General features: G+C 40.5%; 2 protein-coding genes and 1 long non-coding RNA gene across 7 annotated transcripts in view; 2 read left to right on the top strand and 1 right to left on the bottom strand.

The window, feature by feature from the left end:
* On the top strand, positions 1-20,567 carry LOC136012914 (suppressor of tumorigenicity 14 protein-like). The gene is made up of 17 exons (XM_065675997.1): positions 1-81; positions 404-572; positions 1,217-1,341; positions 2,193-2,260; positions 3,281-3,462; positions 3,559-3,597; positions 4,353-4,572; positions 7,272-7,411; positions 8,962-9,059; positions 10,072-10,184; positions 11,081-11,214; positions 13,677-13,784; positions 14,861-14,980; positions 15,617-15,800; positions 16,253-16,524; positions 18,068-18,204; positions 19,602-20,567. The coding sequence occupies exons 1-17, from the start codon at positions 1-3 to the stop codon at positions 19,758-19,760; spliced, it is 2,349 nt and encodes a 782-aa protein (XP_065532069.1). The 3' UTR covers positions 19,761-20,567.
* On the bottom strand, positions 8,559-22,999 carry LOC136012918 (uncharacterized). 2 transcript variants are annotated; one of them, XR_010612064.1, is made up of 3 exons: positions 22,860-22,999; positions 19,914-19,990; positions 8,559-8,661 (listed from the first exon to the last, which is right to left on the bottom strand). It is a non-coding gene; the product is annotated as an uncharacterized LOC136012918 (long non-coding RNA). The 2 variants fall into 2 exon arrangements; XR_010612065.1 differs by lacking the exon at positions 8,559-8,661 and adding an exon at positions 19,160-19,328.
* C4H3orf52 (chromosome 4 C3orf52 homolog) overlaps positions 21,812-26,121 on the top strand; it is an 11,929-nt gene continuing 7,619 nt past the window's right edge. Inside the window, exons 1-2 of one of the 4 annotated variants that reach the window (XM_065676001.1) lie at positions 21,812-22,186; positions 23,561-23,779. In XM_065676001.1, the coding sequence (XP_065532073.1) occupies positions 23,612-23,779 (168 nt within the window). In that variant the 5' untranslated portion in view covers positions 21,812-22,186; positions 23,561-23,611. Of the gene's footprint in view, positions 22,187-22,900; positions 23,077-23,560; positions 23,780-26,121 lie in introns of those variants that run through there. The other 3 variants (XM_065675998.1, XM_065676000.1, XM_065675999.1) reach the window with 3 other exon arrangements.

Here is a 26,121-nt window from a genome sequence, read left to right on the forward strand (position 1 = left end):
ATGATGCGAGCTTTCCCCTCCAGCCGAGTTTCTGTGTACAGCATACCAGCTCCACACAGCTCTGAGCAGACTGCAGGGCAGGTAAGAGACACTGCTAGCTAAGCTTTACGGTAGGAACACAGTAAATGATCTCTCTGCCTAGTCTGGTGTGTATTCACCTCTATTCTTCATATGCAAACTGCTCCTAATGAAAGCAATAACAGTTTTTCCCCTTGCTTACATAGCTTGAAAAGCATGCTGCAAGCAAGCAGCAGAGAAATGTAGGTTTCAGGTGTGACAGAGCTGATAACATGAAATATATTATCTCAATTTAAACCTCTTTAAAAAAACTGAGAAGGTAAATACACTGTACAATAGCTCTTCTTTTGTTATCTTACTGATGCATTCCTGTGTCTTTCTCTAGGAAAGTCTGCATGTTCGCTACTGCCCAGCCTACCAAGAAGGCTTGTGTCAGAAGTATTGTTTCTTCAAATGGATGAGGTCCTGTTTCTGGAGAAGATGGCTTCTAGGAATACTACCTATGATTTTTTCAGTACTTACAGTAACCATACTAGTCCTGCACTACTCATTCTGTAAGAGTTATTCCCCAGCATGGTCTGGGTGGGATGGGTGTTTTTGCACTGTGCGAATGATTACTATGGAAAAGCTCTGCTTGAAACAGCTAAGCACATAATGCATGTATAAAGTGCCCACTTTCCCTTCTCCTTAATGTCTTTGCTAAAGCAACGCAATGCACAATAATTAACAGATGATAGTTGCACAAGAATAACAAAGGTATGTGTTTTATCTCTAACCTCTGTTTGTCTCTGCTTGTGAATACCGTTGTTGTTACAACTGTTGTCTTTCCCAAGAACACATAGGAATTGAATATCTTCTATTCCCTTTTTCCAAACAGAATGGGTAGGTAAATTACGTACGGTCCTTCCCAGATCTCAGCAAACAGCTGTTAAAACTGTATCTATCTCTTCAGGAGGAGATAGCTGCAGTAAACGCAAGTTTAGCAATTGAAGCTTCCCAGTAGAAGTACCCGTCCGAACCTGTACCTCATTCCTTTCCTTGGGACTGACTTAGCACTCTGGCTATTATTGGAAGTTTCTTTTAAGAGCTAATACCTACAGATGCCAAGGACAAATACATGCTTCTTCAAGCCTCTTGTTCTGGAAGTTTTTCCGTAATATTATTGGCTATGCTCATCTTTTTACCCTTTTTTCCTCAGCTCCAGCATTCTCCTTTATTTATATTGGTGGGAGTGTAGAAATTCCTAATGTGACTTACACAAGTGACTTGAACGATCCAAAGTCACAGAAATTCCACCTGCAAGCAGTAGCCATCCAAAATTATGTAAGTTCCCATGTAAATATAACAATAACTTCAAAAGATTTAATACAGAAGTGGACTGGGAATGAGGAGAAGACACCATTTAGTCACATAGGGGTTTTAAAGCTAGAATGTACCTCGATGTTTTAGGAATGTAGTTGGAGAGCTGGGGTTTTTAATAGCTATCCCCTAGGTAATAAAACCTGGGGGGTTTCAAGGTTATGGACAAATTATTCTTCTTAAAGGAATTTGGAGTGTGTTTGTTTTAGTGTGGGGTTATTTGTGCTGTTGTCTTAGTTTTGTTTTTTAAATACAGCTCCAATTCAGTGTCTAACTTGGTTTTGTTTTCCCTTATCCCCTATTTTCCTTATCCCCCTATTTGCTTTCTTTCACTTCATATGCAACTTCCTATTCATGAGATCAATATTCTTTCTTGGGTCCATGCGAACAGCAATCTTGAACACAAAGCAGTTCTCTGTTAGCCTCTACTTCTCAAAAGAGCCAATCTAGTGTCTCAAAGCTGCTTTGTGCACAGCCAATACACATTGCTCATGTCCAGATTGTATGTTAGAAGTTTAAAGACTGAAACAGAGATATAAAGGTATTCATAAAGGCTTCTTTTTAACGGCTAATTTTGAGCTGTCTCAATGGTCTTGAAATGTTATGCATCTCAAAAGGTTTTGGTTCTGTTTGTATTTCAAATGAATGCACATTTCTGATGCGTATGAGATATTTTGTAAGAAATGCAAGTAGTGCTTGCAATATGAGGGATGAGGAACGGGAAAGGAGGAAAAAGATAAATACTTTATAGAACAGGAAATGGTATTGATACTAAAATGTAATGCTTTACATTTTCTTTTACTATTGCTCAACAGTTTGCAGAAACATATGAATCTTCCTTCTTGGGGAAGTATTACTTGAAGTCTGTAGTGGCTGCTTTCAGGTGGGTCCTGTTCCTGCATATGATATAAATTTGAGATATTCTATTGCAATATTTTTATCTTTTTTCCCCATGGATTTTAAATGAGTCTGGAAGAACACTGCAGATTTCTACAACAGAGAATGAGAAATGCAGAAATGCGCCTAGGTGTGGCAGCTAAGAGCTACGCTAATGGTGTCAATTCTGTATTGCCGTGTAGAATAGGAGAGAAAAAGGAAGTCTGATTAATTGTTCCTTGGTTTATGGATTTCTTTGTAGTTTATCTGCTGTTCATTTTGGAAATTACAATTTTAAATTACAATTGCAATTTCATTTTTGAAATTACAATTCTTTTCCTTGACCGCTTGCAGAATCTGGTCTTGCTGTGAAGCTCCTTTTTAACCTCTCAAAGCAAAAATTAGGAGTATAATTAGACAGGGCACTCTATTTAAGCTCCTAGTGAGAAATATGAGTACACTGAGCAGATGGCTACTACTGTTTTGGTAGCCTCTTAAAATTTCTGGAAGCCCAGTCCATAGGCCATTTTAACAGGAGTGTGATGGGCTGTCTGTTTTTATCCCTTAAGTAACACTTTGTACATGTATACATACAGATTGTCTATTTCAACAAGAATTATGTAAAATGTATGTATGAGCATAACATCATATTGTCATATGTTGCCACAGTCAAAGGACATTAAAGAAAAACGTGTCTGCAGCTGCAATATGATCTTGAAAGTGTGTAATTATACATCAAGGATGGAAATACCCAATTCCATAAAAGATATTGTAAGGATTTGGTGCGAGGTGTAGTTTTCAATCTCAGAGTCTAACAGTTGAAGCAGTGTATTTCCAAAGCACTTCTACTGTATAGAAAAAACAATAGTTAAACAAGAGAGCTTTTTGCCACCATGTTCAGCTGCAATTCTCTGCACAGCATTGCAACTGGCTATGAATCTGTGCAAGCCAAAAATGCAGAGCAGTGGAAAGCACATCCAACATACTAATTAGAGTCTATTTATAATGCATCTTTTTCCCTCCACAGTGAAGGAGAGTCTGGACTTCGAGCTTACTACTGGAATACATTCTGGGCACCACAGGATGTGGTTGCTTCATTTAGAAACTTAACCCCAGTGGAACTAAAGAAAATCAGTGCTAAACAAGCAGCTCACGTGTTCAGTTCTTCCGAGGAGGAAGATTTTGATCTTGTTACGATGGAGCTTTTTGGTAACAATGTACCTGTCGTTTAGTACCTGTTCTGTCTATTTTTCTTACTCCCGTTTGTGTCTTTGGCTTGTGTGGCTGATAGTTATTAAATTTCAGTTTCAGATTCCACAGAATATGATGTGATGCTAAAATCAGGTAATAATGCTTCAATCCCAACTGATATCACTTTGGGGGAAAAAATCCTGTAACAGAAAAACAGCTCTTTCGCTGTTATTCTTGTATGTGTAGGGCCTACAACACAAACCAGGGATCTCTCTGGCCTGTATTCCAAATGAAAGCTGGGAGGAAAATACCTTCCAGCTTTTTGTTCTCATGTTCTGACTAGAATGGTTGAAATTTAATAGTTCCCACTGCATTGCAATGAGGTGTGGCTCCTTTACTTGGCATCTTTTAAAAAGCTAATACAAAATTATACATAACTTACCTGCTTTGTGGCTAGATCATTGTGGTTGTACTTAGTCAGCCACCAGTCAAGTGCTATAGAGCTTTAATTCACTTTGCCTTATTTATCCGTATCAAGCACACATTGAGACTGACTTCATATACTTACTGCTCTTGTTGCATCCATGCAATGGATGAAGAGAAAATGGCAAAGGAAGCAGTAGGTTTCAAGAATAGATGTAGCAGCTTCAGCCAAGTACCCTCCTGCTTGCTCAGTGTGTGATGAGCTGCTGGTGGTTGGACATTGTACTTCCCTGGCCAAAGCAGAAGAAGCTGATGCAGCCTGGTAGGGAAAAGGGGATGGAGATTCAAAGGTAAGGATAAAAAAGGGTTAGAGTAGTTAAGAAGTGTGGGTAGGCACCTGTTGCTGCCTATTCTGAAATTTTACCTAATAATTTATCTTTCAACTTAATAGTTTTTCAGCCACTGATCTAGCTTCTTTTGTATAGCAGCATCCTTTGACCTGTATGCCAAGCCAGGTAACAACAGGACTCTAACTCTGATGAATCCCAAAAAGTCTTATTATCAATGGAGGCTGCGAGTTCCTTCTAACTATGTGGTGAGACTGGTAGTTATCTCTTTGCATGGTGTCACTCCAGAGAGCTGTGCATCACACCGTTTATCAGCATATGATTTCCTTCTTCCTCTGCAGAACAAGATCATTACAAGGTATGATAGTACAGAGAAAAGATGTTTTATTGAGCTGTACAGAAACTCTCTGAAACTGTAGTGATATCAAAATGATATTAAATGGGCTTCCAAAATGTAAGACTCCAAGTGCAACTTAATTAATAGTCTTGTATAGGGCAATAACAAGATCTTCTCTATTGTCCCTCCTCCCCACAGTGAACAAGGATAATAGGATATCTTCAGTTGAAAGGCACCAGTAAGGATCAAGTCCAACTCCCTAAACCTCACAGATCTACCTAAAACTACACAATATGACTAAGACCATTGTCCAGATGCTCCTTGAACTCTGACGGAGAAGTGACCACTTGCCAGGGAAGCCTGTTAGGGATTCCTGTGGGGTTTATTCTACATTACAATTAATTTATAATAGGATATTTTTCATAATAACTCAGAAAAATGCCTTTTTTCAGTATTCTATTCCTTTTAGAAAATAATAGACTTGTTTTAAAGCGGTCCAGTCATAGCCAAATCTTTAATTATAACAGGGGTACTGTGTCTGTGGAAGGCTCCATCCTGAGCCCCTGTGTAGTCCATTTGCATAAGTGAGATCAGATGATATTTAACCTTCAGTAGCCACACGGCTCCCATTTTCCAGAGTCAAATCTCACGTATGGACATGTTATCCACCCTGAATCTGTATTTATTAACAAAATAAATAAGTTTTAGAACCTGAGATTAAATGTTTTCAATGGGGATATTTTTTATACAGGCTAGCTGATCATGTGGGTTCGGTTACGAGTGTCTGAAACGCACTGGTTTAGTAGTACCTTACCTTAACTTACTTCAGAAGGTAACAGACTTATTTCTCTCCTTATGCAACAAGACACAAGAGCTTGTCGTTGTTGGTGGACTGTCGGAAGGACAGCCATGGAAGTGAACACGGGGTTTGTGTAAGGAGTTAGTCTCAGACTGTAACATAGAATGGAGAATCCCATTCCTGATGATAGGCTACACCTGCTCTGCTGCTGATTATGGGACTGTTACTGTTGCACATTATAAGCAATGGCTCTGTTTTTTTGGGAACCAGAAATGTAGAGCTGGCCATATGCATGAAAGCACCTGGAAGCTAGCAAAACCGGTACAGGTGTATGACTTAACATGTTCAGAGAAGGTCAATGCAGTAAGCTGTGAGACATAAAGCTCAAGAACGTGCAGTGGTATCTATCAAAGAACCAGAGCAGAATCTGATCATTTAAATTACGTTAAAATCCTAATGGTACTCAAGAAAAGTTGACTTTTTTGGTTACTTTTGTTGCCCCCCTAGCTATGTGTGGTTTTGCATATGCCTATTAATTTTCTATTTAAGATACAAGCAGCTAGTGACATATTTTGGACAGATGTGGTAGAACCAATAACATCATTTCCAGTATCCATGGCAGCCAGAAATTACAGTGTTATAGCTATTATTCCCTGATGTTCAGGTCTAGGATCACACATGGTGACTAAAATGATTCTTACCAGCTACTGCAATCTACTAAAGAGTGAGTGAGCTGAGATTGTGAGGTGTAGTGTAAAAGCAGACATCTCATGTGTACAACTCTTCTTATATGTGCTTGCCATACTATGTAGGTTATACTATCACAAGAGATAAAGCTACAAGGTAAGTCAGGCTGTCAGCTGGGTAGCACGGCAAGATGCTCCAAGACTTACAACACGGCAGTGCAGAGGGCACTCAAAGTGTTAATTTTGTAAAGGATTTGCCAGGTATTACGATAAAAAGTATTTACTAATGTCTGTGAAAGAGGCAAATCATAGATCCATTGTCTACTGCCTCACATGAAATAGGAGCAGGGAATAGCCAGCTAAAGCCAAAAATGATTACTTTCAGTTTTTTTACTGCTGGCACTCTGGATCTTGGTGGTGGCGAATAATAAGGTTGTGATGGAAATACTCTGCTATTGTGAGATCTAAACTTAATTACTTTCCTCTGTTACACATAGAAAAAGAGAAAACTTGGATTTATTTTTTTTTCCATACAGATATGTAAATTTATTGAAGGGAATCAAAAAATACTGCGGATTTCAAACTGGAGTAGATATACAGGTGAATTTAGAGATGCAAGAAATAGCATCTCAATTTAGAAATGGCAGTTAGTTTTCCAGGTTGGTGAGATAAATTAACTCATCATTATTTAAACAAAAGAAGGATAATAAGAAGTAGTTGCCATGCATGGAGCTTCACATCTTGCCTGACAGCTCTTGTGATGTGAAACCAAGCTGAAAGTTAATGGAAAGTAATTAAAATGAAAGGAAATGCTTTGGGCTTGTTATCTGTTGCATAAATAGTGCTCAGCACTGCTGCACTGGCACTGTGTGCCTTTTCAGTGCTACCAGCTGCTTCTCAGTGTCTCTATCACTGCTGAAGTAACATAATCTGGCACTGCCTTTCTGGTGCTTCTGCAGGTCGGAAAATTCCAGGGCACCTGTTAGGCAAGAGTGTTTGTGATGTTCATCCAGAGTGACTAAGGCTCAGTGCTGGGAAACTAGTGTCTTGTGTACTATCACTTGGGTGCAATACTAATAGGGAAGTGGCAGCCAGTGGAATGCTCCTGAAAGAACAGATGACCAGATGAGTGTTACTTCTGCCCCCTTTCTCAGCAAAGATGACTGGAATGTGGGAAATGTTTTCTTTTGGTTTTCTTGGTCGGGGTTTTTGATGCCATTTTTGGGGTATTTCAGATGGTGTGGGCCTGGGGCCTGGACTCCTCCTATTGTGCGTTTAACTTCGTCAAGTAATGTAATGTTGCTTACCTTTTCACTGGACCGAAAAGAAGAAAGCAGCATTTTAAAAGCTCACTTTCAAGCTGTTCCTAAAATCAGTAAGTAATTAATGGAAACAAGCATCTGATGCAAGAATGTTTGTCCCTTTTGTTACCTCTAAAATCAAAAGTAAGTTGATATTGCCTGAGTGTATCTGGGGAGATGGATTGATGGCATGTAAGTCATGGAATTATCACTCCCATCCACCAAAACAATGTCAGGCATTACTCTTAGTATACGGTACCCCTGAGCAATGGCAGCAGAGCAGCCAGCCGCATAGCACTACAGGCATTATATATCTAGGCAGAGCTAGATAGCCGCTGTGACAGAGCAGCACTTGCATCAGTTTAGGCAATCCATCCCCAGCTTAGGGATGTGTTTTTAATGAAAACAGAAAACAAGAGCAAGTGTCTCTAATATGTCTTTGATCCTTTCCTGAAAGCCCTCTTCAGTGTAGCTAAGTGTATAGGTACAGTGTATATATGCAGTTAAGAAAAGTGTATTCAAGACCCCAGCAGTATATTCCAAGCCTATGGAGTACTATGAATTTTGCAGGAGATCGTGGTGATTAGTGAAGTGTTTTGAGTAACAATAAATTGTTACTTTATAAGAAAAACATTTTTAAATGGTGAATTTAATTTTTTAAAAATTGTTATTTTAAATTGCTTAAATTTAAATTGTTAATTTACAGGATAAAAAATAATCGTTAATAATTGTTAATGTTACAGGAGATATAGGAGCTTTTTAAGGGAAAGCTTAGCCACGGTTACTTAGCGAGGTCCAAGTGAAAGAGTTTTGTCAATTAATCAACTATGTTTTAGCTTATGGAACAAATTATAGCGGATAAACTTATCCAAAGCTTACGCATTTTGGCTTCTGTCTCTGCTTAGGCAAATACTTATCCCATGCACGTTACAAATTGAAGTGGTTTCACTCTTCTGAGGATGGGCATTCCAAAGGATGTGTAGCTCAGGATTTGCCACAAAACTTGGCTGTTTCCAAAGCCATCTTATTTTCTGTTATATTCATGTTTGCATTTACTCTGTTACCTAAGGAGAATTAAAGGCACCAAAGACTGGTTATGTAACAGAGATCCTGATAGAAAACAAAACCTTAGAGGCATGGTTCACATGCGGCATGAATTTTCAGACTGAGAACTGCCACACACAACGCCCTGGTTCATAAGGAATAAATCAGAGGTTCCACTTTGGGCCGATTGCTTTTTAATGCTTGAAAAAGTCAACAGAAAGGTCAGAAGTAAATTGGAAGGGGGAGGTCTGTTGTGTCCACATTTCATTGCTGCTCCCACCTATAATGAAAGAAGAAGGATTTAGAAAAGAAACCAAAAAAACAAGACTTTCAGTCAGGGTTGTTTTGTATTTTGCTTTTGTTGTAATTTGATCCAAAAATAGAAGAAATTCAGTATGACGGGGAAGTGAAGTTACGTGATTTTCTGTCAACACAGGCAAAATACGATATTAATACTGTAACACTGTCACAACTGCTGCTTCTCTTTCTGTACAAGAGGAGGTCCTAGCAAGTGAAGTAGGCTCTGCACTTTAGTCCAGTTGAGATAACTGTGTTTCTTGCTGATGTATTTCTCTCCCAGTGTGTGGTGGTCATTATATTTCCTGGAATGGGACACTGAGTTCCCCTTATTACCCAAGTTACTACCCACCAAATATTGACTGCAGCTGGATCATCAGAGTAAGTGCTGAGAAATCTTCTAGTGATGACTTTGCTTTATGTGATATAAAATTGGGAGAAACGGCTTTTGTTGTGCGTGAAATGGAGGGAAAAGATACCAAGACTACTGCACCTGACTTCTTAGGGACCCATTTTTTAACCTGTCTGACCTATAAGTGCCAGCTATGGGAAGGAGTCATTGCCAGCTTCCAAAAGTTTGAGTTTTCATAACAGAAGTGAAGTGATGGGTAAGATGACAACTGATAGCAGCCAGAGAAAATCACTCATAATCAGGGCTTTGCTTCTATGTCAGGAAGAAGAAGAAGGTCATTTAAATCATGCCTCATATGATGGATACCACACTGTATTTCCTTGAAGTCTGCAGAAACAGGACTTCTTTGCTCATATATTCAGCTCTGGCTTTCCAGAAAGCCCTTTGGCTGGACTTAAAAACTACTCATGATTTCCACCAACTTCCTGGTGTGTTGATCTGTTGCTCCATTAAGCGTTTAACTGCTTTTTTTGACTTCCCCTAACAAAGGATGCTCTCCATGTCTACAAGTTGATTAAAGTCTCTACCTTTCACCTGCTCAATGAAAACTGCTAGCAGTTTGTAGCATAAAACTCTCACCTATATGCAAGAAAGGGAAGAAGAAGGCTTTCTAAAGCAAAGAGGTCATAGCTAATGCCATTGAATGACCAGCTGCCATAGATACCTTTAATCTCTTATTGAAGCTACTGGAGCACACAGCAGTACAAACACAGCACGAACCTCAAATACTGTGCGTTGTGCTGATTGCAGGAAGACTTACATGCTTCTCTCTGGCACAGTCTGGCCAAAGAATTTGGGTCTAAAAGGATTTCTATGTGTGTTCAAAATAGTGAAGTTTTGGTTCTCCGAAGGTGATGACTTGCATAATAAAATGCAGTATTTTTAATCTGATAATAAGCAAAACAGTATTTGCCATCTTAGAAGCACAGGTCTTTTAAATTTTGGATGCTTGTGTCAGGATATTCATCCTTTGATTTTTAGGCACCATTGCCTGGCTACAAGCTCTCCTTAAAAATCCTCATCATACAAATTCAAGAGAAGTCTCCAGGGTCCAGTAAATGTGATAAAGACTGGTTAGAAATTGATGGGGTTAGGTGAGTAAATACGCTGTTTTCTGACGTATTAATTTGCCCTTCAATGTTGAGCAACGTACCGTACTTAAGCAAAAGGTGTCTTGCCACATCCAGCGCAGGAAAATAAATGTCAATAAAAATTGGGTGCTTCCACTGAATTTCAGCAGAAGAATGTTCTTAATCCTGCCCTAACACTGATAATTTGTCATTATGTTCACTTAAGCATCCTGCTTTTTCTACAGTGTTAGGCACTCACTTTGTTGATCCCCTTTAAGAGCAATGACGTAGAAAACTGGGATTTTATGCAGTTGCAGTTGAACTGTAAATTCCTGGCAGTGGTCTTGATGTTGGGGAAGAGCTTGTGGCATCTGAAGTTTCATTTTCTATGCTGCTTACTCTTCAGTGATCATATTCTTTTCCGTAAATAAGATGAATTGCAATGTGTGTGCTTAGAACAAAAAAAGCCCCGGGCCTCCCGAAACACCAAACAAACAGCAAACAGCAAACCTCAAAAAACCAGTATCCAGAGTATAGTGAAGCCAGCATCAGTACTTGGATTGGGCTGTATGATTCCATATTCTGTTACTGGATTTGTAGCCATTTGGTTTGCAAACCTAAAGGGGAAATCTGAGATCAAGAGTGCTTCAAAGTGGTTTGTATTTCTAAGGTGGACTCTGATATGGGTCATCTTGTTGTATCTGTATCAAAGTCTACTAGTCCCAGAAAAGTTGTGGAGTGGAAGACACTTGTAAGTAGGCTTTCTAATACTTCTGTTGTGATGTTTTAACACTAAAAGATAGCTGATCTTTCTTATTTTAAAGCTTTTGGCATTGATACCTTTCATTGAAAGGAGAGGTAGCTGGATGGCAACAGTCAGTTTGGTTAGAAATTGATTATTCTCACTTTTGCCTTGCTAGATACTGCAAAGCTCTTCCTGAAAGCCACAGAAACAGAGAATACGGTTACTCTGTCGCAATCAACTTCCATTCTGACGAGCTAGTCACCCACAGAGGGTTTTACATTGAATATAAAGCCTTCAGTCACACAGACCGTAAGTGAATAAGCATGTACTTCATTTTTTTTAAGGAGAAACCTTTGAGAAACCTCATCAGACCAACCACATGCAAATCAACCTGCCTTTTATCCTTAACCTAAGTGCAAGAGATCAATGTTTAAAATGTTACTATGTATCTAATGGAATAAGTAAATGTACAAAATTAGGTAAAAGATGCTTTTAGACGTTAGTACTCATTTTCTAACTTTTCACACCACTTCTGTAAAACGGGAAGTAAAATTTCCCAGTTTCTCTGGATCTAATTATTTGTCATTTTGCCCATGTGTTAAAATAGCCAAGCTGCACCATGAAAACAGCACAGCAGAGAGTCTCTGAGCATGACTTTTGTGCCGACAGGAGTTAACAATGAATAGTTCATCTTTGCTTTAAAGTCACAACTCAGCATGCTTTGAATGAGCTTCTAGGTTTAGACAAATTAAGTTTCCTCTGAGAGTAGATGAGGACCCCTCGCTAGCAGGTATCGCAGGAATACGATTGCGTTTCTTACACCCCTTTCCTGACTCCCCAGTCTACGCACTTTTGGGTAAGTGTTAGGTTTTTTTGGATGCTTCTAGAAGGTGGAAGAGGGACTTTCATACTCATATTTATTTGTTACATATCTTAGAAAAGATGCATCTGCAATGTATTACTTACAGATAACCTTCTCTTTCCTTTACCTGGTTGACATCCATTGTTGTTTACCCTAGTTGACATCTAGGTAGGTAAAGTTCTCTGTGCTTTCAAGAGATCAGTTCGTTTTGTGAAACTTCTTCAGATCCTCAGCTTAACTGACTGAGTTCTGAGTATTGTTGCCGACTTAGAAATATTTATGTGTTAAGATCTCTGGAATAGATTCTTGCTTCATGTCTTTCACCAGAAATAAGTGGCAGATTCTGTAGTCAGTCATTCTATAGGATTCATATTTTCAGGGATTTCCTTTTCTAGCAACGTATGTCTCTTTCTAATGGAAAAAGGTAAAAACTGTGCTGTGTTCTATTGTTACTGTGCTTACTGCCTCAAAACCAGCTCAGAGATGAGTGAAAGCCTGAAAATACCTTGTTTTGGCTTTTTGTGGTTTGCTTTGGTTTTGGGGGGCTTTTTCAACAGAGAGAATCCCCAATCTTTGTTGCATGTACAAGCCTTGACTTTCTGTACGCTCTGCTCTGTTTCTAGAACTGAGCCACCAAGGAGGTGACACAAAGCCAGGTAATTGTATCTTTAGGAATCCAGTCTTTAAGCTGGAAAGGCTGCTCAGATGGTAGTGGTGGATTAGACTGTGGTAGGGCAACTATTTCTTGTTTGTGTTCTCCTGTAAACAGTTTCCTCCAGGAAGCTTGGAGACTGCTGAAATGATCTCTAAAATATCAGCAGCTATCTTTAAGATCACATGAAGGATGTGGCGAAGATCTAAAAGGCTGCAGAAGAGGCTGAGTAACGTGTTTAAAGAATGGGAGAACAGAATAAAACAGGCAGGGGTTTTCACACCGATCTTCACAAGTGAAGCTTCCAAAACCAAATAAAGCAACAAGTAGTCAAAGTAAACTATCTGTAAACAGTGAAATAAGAGTTAAAAACCAGCATGAAGGTTTTTACTTCGTTTTAGTTCTCTGCTGTGACAAGATGAATAGAGCAGAAGTTGTACTTTGGCGCTGTTTTGTGTGACAAACTTCTCAGTAAGTAAAGGAAGCATTGTGAGGCAAAAACATACAAAGCTGTTTCCAGAGTGTGATTGCCATTGACTCCACCAAAGTGGAAGGATATTACTGTTGTCATTCTGCCAGTGTCTGTTCTGTGTGTTTTTCGTTAGTGATCTAAGTGATAGATTGGAGAAGATTCTTGTGAAATAGGAGAACCGCCACATCACAGAAAGAGGGATGTATGTGAGAGGGATGTATTTAACGGCTGATCCTGACAAGCTGGAGAATGTATATGGAGAAAACTATATTCCACTCAGTAAAAACAAGAACTGAGCTTAGGTGATCAAATACACATGTGGATTCACTAAGTTGCTTTTTTCAGCTGAAAAATGTCTGGAGGTGACAGTGGCTCAAAAGTAGATTTGAAAGTCAGAGTTACACAACTTTCTGTGTGTTGTGTTTGTTTGGTGTTTTGTTGCTTGGGTTTGTTGGGGTTTTAAGTGCCACACTTGATCTTGCCAGTCACCAGTGGGAAGGCTTCAGCTAGAGTATTGTATCCAGACTGGGCCCTGAACACCAAAGATAGGGAACAACGAAGAGCAGCCAGAAAGATTGACCGGAAAGTAATCCATGGCCAGAGAGAGCAGCATAAGTCAAGTAATGCAGTAAGTCTCTCTGTCACTGGAAGCTACCAGACTCTGCCAGCTGGTGTCTGGCAGAGATGGCACAGTAACATCAAGGTGACCTCTGGTAGGGTGTGTAGCATATGGCTGCTAGCCAGCTATTGGGATTATAAAGCATTTATAGACCTTTCTTCTTCAGGTTGTAATCCAGAACGGTTGAACTGTGGTGATGGGAAGTGTAAGCACCAGTATAAGACTTGTAAAGATGATGGCAGCTGCGGGGAGGACAGCGATGAAAACAACTGCTGTAAGTATACATTTTTAGCTATTTTCCAAAAGATGGTGGAAAGCAGAAGCAGGAATATGTTTATTTTAATGGATTAATGTAGTATTTCTATGTGTCTTTTTCACATCACAAAGTACAAGTTTCATAATAGTGGAAAAATAAAACCCCAAGCAGAGTATAACTTGTTCTTAGGAAAGTCTAGACAAGAAATTAATGAAGCAAAACCCAAGCTAACAGTGCTTTTAGTTAGATGAAATAACTACAGTGTGCTGATGATTCTGTTAGAAGAGCACTTTCTCTGAGCAACAGCCAGATCAGTACCAAATAATGGGACGGAGAGAGACATCATAGCTTTGGGACTTCTGCCCTTTGATGCATGTATGGTCTCTTTCAGTGTAGATCCACAGTGGTTACAGGCATTGCTGGTACTACTAATGTCTCCCTAGTGACTTGTTGCATTTTGCCTTTGTAATTCTCGCCTTGACTCGAATCCTTCAGTTAGCCAGGGGCATGTCCTTGTTTGTTGGAAAAGTAAATAAATCCACTGTTTATGGATCACTGTAAGCAACTGACAATGAGAATGATAGTAACAGAAGCCTATTGCTGAGATCTGTCAGGATTCCCTGTGAATCCCATGAAACTGTGATAATCCTTAGCCAAAAAACTTATGGAAGCAGGTATAAAGCTCATCCACAATTTTCTCAGCTTTTACTTAATAATAATAAGGTTGACTTCCAGATGGCATCCGCTGTGAAGATTTATGATTCGTAATGACAATAGGGCTGGTGAAGCTAAAACAAGCCTTGCTTGGTCAGTTTAGAGTTAAGTAACATGGGGGTGAGAACAGCAGGAAGCTCCTCTTTTTCCCTATGAACAGTGGAGACTAAAATTAGCTTGACTGTTAATGAAAGTGGAACATTCCCCCTCTCCGCCATCTATAGAGGGACCAGTTTATACCAGTACAGTCTATGACTTCAAGCAGACTGGAATATGTAGATTTGAACAATTTTTATCACATAGGTTGAAAATACAAGTTTGTTTTAGTCATTTGAAACCGTGGCTCCAAACATGACACTGTCTTCTCTAAATTATTTCAGCCGATGAAAGTTGCTCCCCTTACGCATACAAATGCCTCGATGGAAAATGCTTGCTGAAGCCAAATCCTGAGTGTGATGGGAAAAGAGATTGTGCAGATGGATCTGATGAAATGAACTGTGGTGTGGTAACATTTGTTTAAAAATGAATGACTTTGGGAAACTGAGTCAGGAATGTGTGCTGTGGTCAAGCATTATTGGATTAAGACTCGATTAAATCAAATGTGAATTAAAGAAATTCATCTTCTGTTAACATCGGTATGAAAATGTCTGTCTTGAACTTTGCATTCTTTCATTTTAAATCCACTGATCCAGTCTGTCTATGATGACTTATTTCAAGCAGTGCACTCTTCCAGGGTAAGCTGGTAGGTCTTAGTGCTTGGGTTTTGCTGAATGAAATGCAGTCAAGGAGCTGTACTCCTTGTACATACTCCTATGTAAGGAAGGAGAAGATAGGAGATTTTATTCAAGTCAGGTTTTGGAACAACCCAGCTTAGAACTGTGCTTAAATATCTTTTTGAGTTACTAAACTCATCAAAAAGCTGTAAGGGAAGACAGGTAATGATGGGTTTATCAGTGACCTGCCTAGTCAATGAAAATGTGCAAGCACACTTACCTTTTAACTGATTGCACAGCAAGAAAATACTTTTTATTTCCTAACAGCTTTGAGGAGTGTGGGTAGAAGTTCATGTATTAAGCATAATAAAGTGAAATGACCTTGTGTTTTTTGTGATGATTTTATTAAATTATCTCTATCAGCTTGCGGAAGACACCAGCTGAAGAAAACCAGAATTGTTGGAGGTGAAGATGCAAGATCTGGAAAGTGGCCTTGGCAAGCAAGTTTGCACATGGGAGCACACGGCCATGTGTGTGGTGCATCTCTTATTTCCAATAGGTGGCTCCTATCTGCTGCCCATTGCTTCCTGGATTCTGATTCTGTGAGGTATGAGGAAGTTACATTGCCAAAGAGTTAGGTTTTCGGATGAACACCATAAGGCAGGGATCTCAGTAAAAGCTATGGTCTTTCCCCCAAGAAAAGAACTATTTATTGATAAGTGGAGTGTTAAACTTGCCTGTGTTCTGTTTAGGTAGTGTAAATTGAAGACTTACCTTCTCATTGTGGCAATGAGTCAGCTTGTCTGACTTCCAAAGCACAGTGCATTGCAAGGAATCGGTCTTATAGCTCCAGGAAAATAGTATTTTCAAAATAATAAGTAAAAACATTACTTAATATTTTAGGAGATGAACACTATAGTATATCTATCTTTCTACTCCACCTACTCCATCCACTTTTCTTTTGTTGAGTTCCATTAAATACTGAAAAGCAGATAAAAGGGAGTGAACTGACGCCACATTACTTTGTAATGGGACATTCTAAAAACATTCTCTTTACAGATACTCCATTCCTTCGGGATGGAGAGCATATATGGGCTTACGTACTATTACTGAAAAGAGCAATCGTGTGGCTATGAGATCAATCAAAAGGATTGTTGTCCACCCACAGTATGACCACTCTATCTCAGACTATGACATTGCCTTGTTGGAAATGGAGACTCCTGTATTCTTCAGTGAGCTGGTACAGCCCATTTGTTTACCCAGCACCTCTAGAGTATTTGTTTATGGAACTGTCTGCTATGTAACTGGCTGGGGAGCCATAAAAGAAAATAGTATGTTCTTTTCCTGGATTTACTTCTTGCAAGTTTGGCTTCGTGTTAAGCTCTAACAATGAAATACTTCAAGTTGTAAAAAAATACCTTTGGTTTACTTAGTAGGTCTATAAAAAAACTAGAAAATGGCCCCTTAGCTACAGTCTGTCAGTTCTAAATGTTTGCTTGGGTGGCAGGTGATAGATGACTATTTTAAGTACTCGGGTGTCACAAACCATTGAAAACCAAATGACCATAGGTCTGCAAAACTATGCCTGGTTTTGATGCTCGTGGCTCATTTTATCTAGTGAATGGTTCATAAGCAACCTTACAGGTAAAGAAAACAGTGATTTGCAATTATTATAGAGAAAGAAATTGCCTCTGAGGCTGTGTTTGACGATATGAGGCCATGAACAGCAATAATTGCAGAAGTATTGTGTAAGAGCTTTTTGTCTTAGCCAAAGGCAATTTAACATATGCCCCATGAAGAGTTTTACCTCTGTGCAGCATGCTGCAGTGGAGAGGCAGGAAAAAAGCAAACAGTTGGAGAGAGGAAGTGGGGGATCCCACAGGATCTTGGCTCTGTTTCAGCATTTAACAGGAGCCAGCTGTGGAATTCAGGCTTAGCTTCTCAGAATTGCAGTGGTCCCCACAATTGTGCTGAGACCTAGGTCCTTGTCTTTGAAAAGAAGCCATTTGCTATGGTAATTCTGGCTTTCTTAATGTCTTTTTAAAACGATAATGTTTAAATATAGATGATAAAGTAATAGCTTACTGAAATACAAATGGTTTTACAACTGATGTCTTCTTACAATTACTTCCTTTTTAACAAATGTAAGTAATACTTAAAGGTCAATATAATGGCATGTGAAAAAACCCACATATTTTTCTGTCTTATCTGTTTCATTCCCAACCCATCCTCAGAGCTGAATGAGCAAACAAACCAAAACCCAGTGCTTCCTCTGACCATTCAGATGTTGAAAGGCTATGTTCACTGTTGGCCAAAACATTACTGAGGATATTCAATTAACAATGACACCTTAGGCCAAGACTATCAGAATTAAGCTCTTAAAATCACTTGTGAGTTACAAACTCCATGTCTCAGCTTCATTCCTCAGCTCCTTCCATGGAAGTGAGAGGATAGAGAAGAATGTAGGAATGTCATTTAGTAGGACTTGGACAATGTTCGGAATACAACCATGGTGTAAATTACAACAAAAAGCTCTGGGCATAGTTTGAAATGGCATTCAAAATCAGTCGTATTGTGTGGAGTCTTATAACTTGCATGGTTTTTTATTGCTTTCTGGCAGAACAAGCTCATAAGAATAAGGACTAAGGAAATGGAAAGGTGGTGAATGGAGAACTTCTGTCTAGAGGGTGGTAGAGACAACAGCTTTCAAAAGCTGAGGGCAGGCAGCAATTGAAGGGTGGAGGGGAATTACTCTTCTCTCATCAGCTGGGTAGACTTTGAGTTTGGAGATACTCTCTTTTGTTTGAGGTGATATCTCTGTTAGCAATCTCTATGTCCATAACCTCCTCAATACTATTTGTATTTTTTTAATAGGTCATCTTGCCAAAACCCTGCAAGAAGCTCGAGTGAGAATAATCAACCAAAGTGTTTGCAACAAGCTGTATGATAATCCTATCACATCACGTATGCTGTGCGCTGGAAATCTTAATGGTGGAGTTGATGCATGCCAGGTAATCCAGAACTTGTGGAAAACCCACAAAAGAATATTTGCTTTCATTGGAAAACTGTTCAAAACTGTGGGTTGTTGGCAGTTTGTTGTTCAGGGGTATTATTCGTTAGTAGTAAAGTGAGATGTCTCGAGTGTGTGTGGTTAACTGAACATGGCAGTTGAAGGGTATCCAAAATAAGGAAGGAAATTTGACATTTATGTCAAATACCTTTCATCTTTAGAGGATGCAATACTTAGAGTGAGAAATAAAACATTTACTCTTTCAGACTCTGCTTTCTTATCACTCTAGGATGTTCTTTGATCTCGGCTCCTCTTTTTAGGATCTTCCCTCTCCACCAGCATACAGCCCCTTCAGTCCTTCAGAACTAGCTGTGTAATTGGCCAGACTACATAGCCTCCTGTCTCCAGCCACTCTGAGATCAGCCTCTTGGATTATCAGAACTGGCAGTATGACAGCAGCCTGAGGGAGGGGAAGAACTGTTGTGGCTCTTTTCTTACTTCTTGATAATTTTGTTTGGTTTGGCGATGAAGGCTTTCTAATGTTACTCTTTTTCACGGTACACGGCTTTCTTCTGACCCCTTCCACAGTTTAGCTCCAAGCAAACCCCAAGCAACACCCCAGGGTCAACTTGGAGGCTGCAAACTGCCTTGTATGCATCATAAACAGCTGCAGAGATGAGCTGTGTGTTCATAAGTGCTCAGAGTTCTGTGGAGTGGTGTGTTTACAGAAAGCATACAAGGTTAATACAGCGAAGGGCACAAAGCGTTTGTGAGCCCAAATGCAGCTTGATCCTGTGAACTGAACTAAATGGCCTTTTTTACTTTACTACATTGCTTTACAGGGCTGCGTGCTCCCTTTGAGAAGCCAGTTTTTATTTGCACATTCCTTGGTCTTTGTTCCTTCCTCTTATCTGTGCATATAGACACAGTCTTGATTATGAAACTGCTGAGAATACTTAATTGTGCCTGGGTTTGTTTTATTTCATTTGGTTGAGTGTGTGTGGTATCTTTCTGTTCCTATTTAACACAGAGTATGAGTTCTGTCTTCAACCTGTGAACAATTTATGGTTCCATCCCTGTTGTCTTCTCTCCCCATTCAACCTGTCATCAGGCACATTATGAATCCTGTAATGAGGCATTAGCAATGAGTATTTGTAAGAACTACTTCTTGCCATTGTTTTATATCCATTAGTATGCTACTTCCATAAGTTAAAACAAAGGAAAGGAATTAGACATCTAGCTGGGTACGCTCTATCCAGAAATAAGCTTCTAATATTGAATTCTAATTTGAGAAAGAGGGGCAGGAATTTACTGTCTTGGAATAGCCTAACCTTTGTTACAGTTCCTTGTGTGTGTATATGTGTGCAAGCATTAATGGCTGGACTCCCTTCATTTCAGGGAGATTCTGGAGGTCCCTTGGCCTGCACAGGAAAGGGGAATAGATGGTACCTTGCTGGTATTGTGAGCTGGGGAGAAGGATGTGCTCGACGCAATCGTCCTGGTGTATACACTAAGGTGACAGCACTTTATGACTGGATTCGTCAGAATGCAAACTGATGTGCCAAGGAGAAAATGTACATCATCTCCCATATGAAAGCTGCTGCTAAAGTAGTCTGTCACACTGATGATATAACATGAAATGCCACTGACTGTTTCTTTATGAAATAATGTGCACTTTCTCAATGAAGAAACTATGTGTTGTTCACCTACCAGTAACTGCTCAGATCCAGAGCAACTTCAGATTCCTTATGGACTCTTCCTTTTTATCCCCAGCAGCAGAAACAGCACTATGGTAAAACCAACATAAAATGTACTAGAATCTGTCACAAAATACAGCCAAATCTCTCTTTTGTGAGTCTTCTCCCCTTTTTCCACCTCCCTTGCTGTCTATATATCCCTATGCTTCCACATACACATATGTAGATATTCATGGCCACATCCCATATATACTTAACTCATATATTGCCTTAGTAGTGTAACAGGATTCTAAACATAAATTATTATTTCATATTTCTTGAAAATACAAATGCTATAATCGGTTTAGTGTGCTAAGCTGAGATTAACTAATTCTCTAATTATGCTACCCCTGCATGACTCTACCTTCTGGGCTGTAACTGTTGTGCTTTCTCCAGTGTTTTCCCTAAAGCACCAAATATATATATCACAAATGTTATGATGTAAGAAATCTTCATTGAAGAACTGGAAGAGCATCATTTGGGTGCATCTTGGGTGGCATGGTTTAGAGGGAGGTGTCCCTGCCCATGGCAGGGGAGTTGGAACTGGATGATCTTAAGGTCCTTTCCAACCCTGACTATACTATGATTCTATTCAGGGTTTTTTTTTTGTGATGATGTTTAAATAAGAGGAGAGAAATACTCAGTTTTAATTCATTAAACAAAAGCTAACTTCAGTTCTTTTTGACATTATCTTTATATTTTGAACATACTTGTAGGGTCTGATGTTTGCAGTATGTTGCAAGTGTATTTCTGCTGCGCTGTCTCCTGCATGCTTTGTGAATGTTTAGAATGGTTCTGATAGGTTCACACTGGTTCTCCTGACGTCCTTGGTCTGCAGCAAGCAGAATTTCAGTGTCAGGGCTTTTGTTTTATATCTCTTCCTGGGCTGTGCCCTCATGGTCACACTACATTGAAAGGGACGTAAAAGGAAAGGGGATTTATGTGTCTTTATGCAGCCTTGGAATCAAAGATAGTGGAAGAGGAAATGACAGCCACATTCTTTAACCCTAGCAGTAAATCTAGCTTTGATAATCATAATCTCCTGATTAGCAGATCATCCCAAATCAAGATTATTTAAGGTTACCAAAGCTGTTTATGGGACTTAGGAATGCTGGTATTGAGTTAAATGAAAGTTCTGTGTTGATGGTCTTTAAATTGTGCTCAATATTTGGAAGTGCTGAGTATTAACCTTGAACATATTAAAAAACAAAGAATTTGGCTATTTCAATACCAATCATTGCTGTCCACATGACACACTTCTACTGTACATAAATATGTGATCCTTGTTGAGTTTTAGACCCACCACAGCATCTTGTGGGGAGAACACTACAATGAGGTAGCACTGTAATCTGCATGCAGTGAGATTTCCATGTCTAACACTCACACTGCTTTTCCTTCTTTCCTTGCCCTAGTATTGGGCATTCCCACTCCCTGCCCACTATGGTTGTGTCAAACTTGCTCTGTAAACTACACTCAAAGCCTATACTATAGGGGGTTTAGTATCTCTAATGACTAGCCAGTCATTCACCTCTTTTTAATAAACACATGCTAAAAATGCAAGCGGCTGCGATTTATTCATTTGATTGTGCCTCTGAAACTCTAATCCCCAAGGGAAATCAGAACTACATTTCATTCTTGGAGGTTTCTCTTTTTGTAATGCTGAGACTAACTTGCCTGTTTACTAAAGTGCACATTTAAGGGCATAAGTTCCTTTTCATTACATTGAAACTAGAGATGTCTCCACTATGGAAGAAAACAGTTTTCCTGCTGTTCTGTTCTAGATAAAAGCCTAGGTCAGAAGGTTCAGATCAGTTCTTGACTCCCTATTTTCTCTATGAGTTTCTCAGCTCTGTGTGCCAGAACAGTCAGTACTTCACACACAAGAAGTGCACCAAGTGTGGAAGCTGGATCACCCAGATGAAAGAAACTCAAGGACCTCCTTCACAGATGCAAACAAAAGGACTTTGGCTTTTGCAGACTGAGACCCATAATCATTAACTCATTTGACTTAGAAAAACTGGTTTGATTACAGACAATTCAGTAGGAAGGTAAGGTCTTTTGCTGTGAGTGGAAATGAAATAAATGAAGCTCATCATCTAGCAGGAGTACTGAGAAGAGCAGGTATAAGCTTTTCCAGTGAAGATGTTCCAAGTAAAAGCTTGTGGATGAAGACATGTTTTGATCTTGATGGCTGCTCAGCTTCAGCCTCCATCCTCTGGAGTATTAAGGATTCTCCAGAACAAAAAGGTGAGATACGCAATTTGCATTTGGTTTTGTTTGGTGAGTGAAGCCAAGCCTGCTACTCAGCTTTGTGGAGTGCTTTTGCCTGGATGGCTGTGATGTGACATCAGGAATCTGAACCCCTTGGAATGCTTCAGGCGTCAGTCGCCAGATGAGTTGCACAAAGAGAAAATCTGGCTTAGGAAGGCGGGGGGGGTGGGGGGGGGGGCGGGGGGCGGATATGAAGCACTGGGGATGAAGTAAGCATCCTCAGCATTTGGCAGGAAAAAGGAGCAATGCTATGAATGGGTACTCAGCCGGCAGCGGAGGGAGTTGGAGACAGAGGCTTTTTTTCCCTCTTAATGCCTTAGCCTCTCTGCTGGGACAAGAAAGCGAACACGAGTGCAGTTGCAGCTGCCTGCCCAACCGTTTTTATCCAGAGGGGGAGAGAGGTGCTTGGGGAAGGGGGAGGGAGGAAGGTGGAGGGGCAGGATGGGAAGAAGAAACATGAGGATGGAGTCAGAACAGGAAAAGTGAGAAGAGGTGGGATGAAGGATACTTGGGGGGGGGGGGGGGGGGGGGTTGGGAAGGTCCCGGGGGGTGGGGGAAGGAAGGGAGAAATCAGCCCCTGGCTGAAGCAAGCTGTGATTCTAAGTAGCATAGGAGAGCTCATCATAGTGCAAAGCAGATCTCAACTCACACCATGACTTGCTTCGTAAAAGCTTGCCTTGTAGACCATAGGCTGCAATTGAAGGTCATCTTCCTCTTGCCTTCAGGTTTGCCCTTTTGGCTTTCACATGGAAGCAGCTTCTCTGGTTTAGGTTGGATAGTATGTGAGTAGGCATTAATGATTTCTTTACACCAAGGTTATTTTAGCCTGCGTAACAGCTAAAGAGTGGACAATTCACAGCACAAAGGTCAGTAGCGTTCATTTGGTCATCGACTATAAAGAGACTAAAATTAGAAGTGCTGATGGATGTTGTACGTGCCCTTCACAGCCTAACCAAACTACAAGCTGTGTGAACCTTTACTCAGCTTGTGCTGTTCAGAATCCTATCTGTTTGTTTGGCTGTGTGGATAACAGCAATAGGATTTCACCATTGTGGCTGACAGCAGCAGGGAAAGCAATCTGGTTCCATTCAAAACTTCAGCAAGTGACAACATAGCTGAAGGCTGAGTCACCTGCTTGCCAAGGGCTGGTGTGATAAGGTAGACTAACTGGAAAACCTGGTATTGCATAGTTGAGAGCCCTAGTTCTGAGGGCTAGGCAAATTGATACTTCCTCCATGTCCCGTTTCTCTGTGTCAGACAACGTCATTTCCAAGGAATTCCCCTTATTTACCAGTGTTTTCAGATCACTCCCATGAAAACTATCCAGACTCTCCCTGTTACTGTCTCCAGGCTTGCACAAAAACTGTTACTGCCCATAACTGCAGCTGAAACCAGAAGGAAATGAGCTGCCTTCTTGCTTGCTTCAGAGACAGAGGTCCTCGTGCAAAGGCAGAAGCTATGAAAAGGCAAAGCTGTGTTCAGGAGCATGAGACCATTGAATTACGAGAAGATAACGCGGAGGAAAGTGAGGCTGGTCACGACAAACCTCCAAACGCTCAAACCAGAAAGGTAGGAACTTCGCTTGCTCCTTTTGTCCTTACTCTTGGGAAAATACCACACAGCAAGAGAAATGACACTTTGCAGGAACATCTTGTAGGGGTGGTTTAATTTGTTGTCTGTGGGAGGGGGAAAGGTTATTCACTCGAATGCAAAGGCTGAAAACCTGTTTGACTTATTTCTTCTTCTCAATTCAGTGTTCTGATATTGGAATGGGATTTGAACCCCTCTTAATTTTTGTGGTTGGTTGGTTGTGAGCTTTAAATTAGGAAATGGAGTTGTAATTGGTACTCTGAGTTTTGCTTTCTCTTTTCACGTGCTGTTGGTGGCATTGAGCTCAAAGCCAGAGAGGACAAGAACTGAAAGCTGTATTATAAAGAAGGTTTCTCTCAGATCAAATCAGCTGGGAGAAGAGTACTACCTAAATAAGACTAGGATGTCCTTCAACAGATCGTGCTGGGATTCTCTCTATCTTTGAGTCATTTGCAATTGCTAACAATAATGAATTTGTATGAGCTGAGGCTTTGAGGCGCTCTATAAAGACCAGCACGTGAGCCCTCACGGAGGTTACTCACAGTGCTCAGCTTGCAACTATGGAACAGCCTAATGATGGCAGGTTACACTTGCAGGTGACTGTTGTACAATGCTTTTCATCACTTACAGCAGAGAGCATGTCTATGGCAGAGCTAAGTTTCCCACTCTTCTGTAGGGATGGCTGAACCCTCCAAGCCAGCTCATTTGTATTAGTCATGCCACCCCTCCCTTCCTGCTCCCAGCCGAGCAACCACAACTGCTTCCTTGCGTGGGCCCCACTGATCATCTCTGTAGGCTGATTTACTTTGCCAGCTAGGCAAAGACCTCATTTACTCTATTATATTTGGGGCTGGTCACTTCTCCTCTGGTCTAGTAAGCTGAATGAATTCAGGGTCAAATTAATTCTAGGGAGGTGCAAAGAGGAATGGGAGAGGGTGGAGAGGAAAGCAGAGGTGAGCCAGATCCACTTAGCTATCTTGGGAAACTTTACCCTTAGGTTTCTGTTAAGCCTTCCCCTTCCCAGCACTGAGTTTTCGTTTGGACTCTGTTTCTGCTAATTCTGGCCATTGGTTTCCTATCTTATAGGGACTGCTGGAAGTTGATCGTGCTCTGCTTCCTGCTCATATGCAGGCTAATCCGAACTAGTCTGCCCACTGGGGAGAGATTTTCTCTGCTGCTGCTCCTTCCCAGCAGTCCTGCCATATATACAGACAGTGTCTGAGGGTGTTGAGACAGGGAACTGAATGTTTGCTTGAGATCAAACCAGTTTGCTATGTGTGTTTAGGAATTCTATTGTTATTATTTTCTGGTGGCCCAAATGTGTGACTTAACCCAAACCTGGGTCTGATAGCTGTCTGTTTCAAATGATATTGCCGTGGCTGATTCCGTACTTGTACCCTAGGCAGTAGTTACTGGCTTCTTAATTTTTCAGGTATTTGACATAAATTGAGGGTTTATTTTTCTAATGCATTTTAAAAATCATATTAAAACCAATATATAATCACTATTGCACCTGAAAGGATGCTGTAAGCGAAACTGTATTCTGCCTTTGCCCTTCATTCTCCACTATAGGAAAGTTCTGCATGCAGGGGTGTCTGCACAAAGTGCTTTCCATTTCTTTTCCTGTGCTCCTGGAGCAATGATTCTCTAAGATCTTTCTGTGGGTGTCTGTTTTCTCTCCCTGTTCATATGCCACCCCCAAATAAGCTTTAGGCCAGCTGGTGGGCTGTAGTTGAATTCAGTGAAGGGGTATCTGTTATACTGTGTTCTTAGGAAGCTGAAAAAGCAAAGGAAGGTAACCTTGGTTAGTGCCTCTCGCCAGCAGCTGGTTCCTGCCAACCTGCACGTGTGTGGCACTGACAACCTACGCCATGTGCTTTTCCTTGCCTGGTACTGGTGTCCAAAAGGACACAGTTTACTGCTGGGTTTGTGGTGGATGGGGAGGAGGAGGAAACAAAGAAGCAGCATGGTCTACTTGTGAGTTCAATGCTCTTCCTTCAGTCTTCTGGCTGTGGAACAAAACAGTTGGAGTTGGTTTTTATTTCCTATGTCATAGAATCATAGAATAGTTTAGGGTGGAAAAGATCTTAAGATCATCCAGTTCCAAATCCCTGCCATGGGCAGGGACACCTCACACTAAACCATGCCACCCAAGGCTCTGTCCAACCTGGCCTTGAACACTGCCAGGGATGGAGCATTCACAGCTTCCCTGGGCAACCCATTCCAGTGCCTCACCACCCTTACAGTAAAGAACTTCCTCCTTATATCCAATCTAAACTTCCCCTGTTTAAGTTTTAACCCATTACCCCTTGTCCTGTCAC

The sequence above is a fragment of the Lathamus discolor genome, chromosome 4 (genome assembly GCF_037157495.1).
Source record: "Lathamus discolor isolate bLatDis1 chromosome 4, bLatDis1.hap1, whole genome shotgun sequence".
In the NCBI taxonomy this organism is placed as follows: domain Eukaryota; kingdom Metazoa; phylum Chordata; class Aves; order Psittaciformes; family Psittacidae; genus Lathamus; species Lathamus discolor.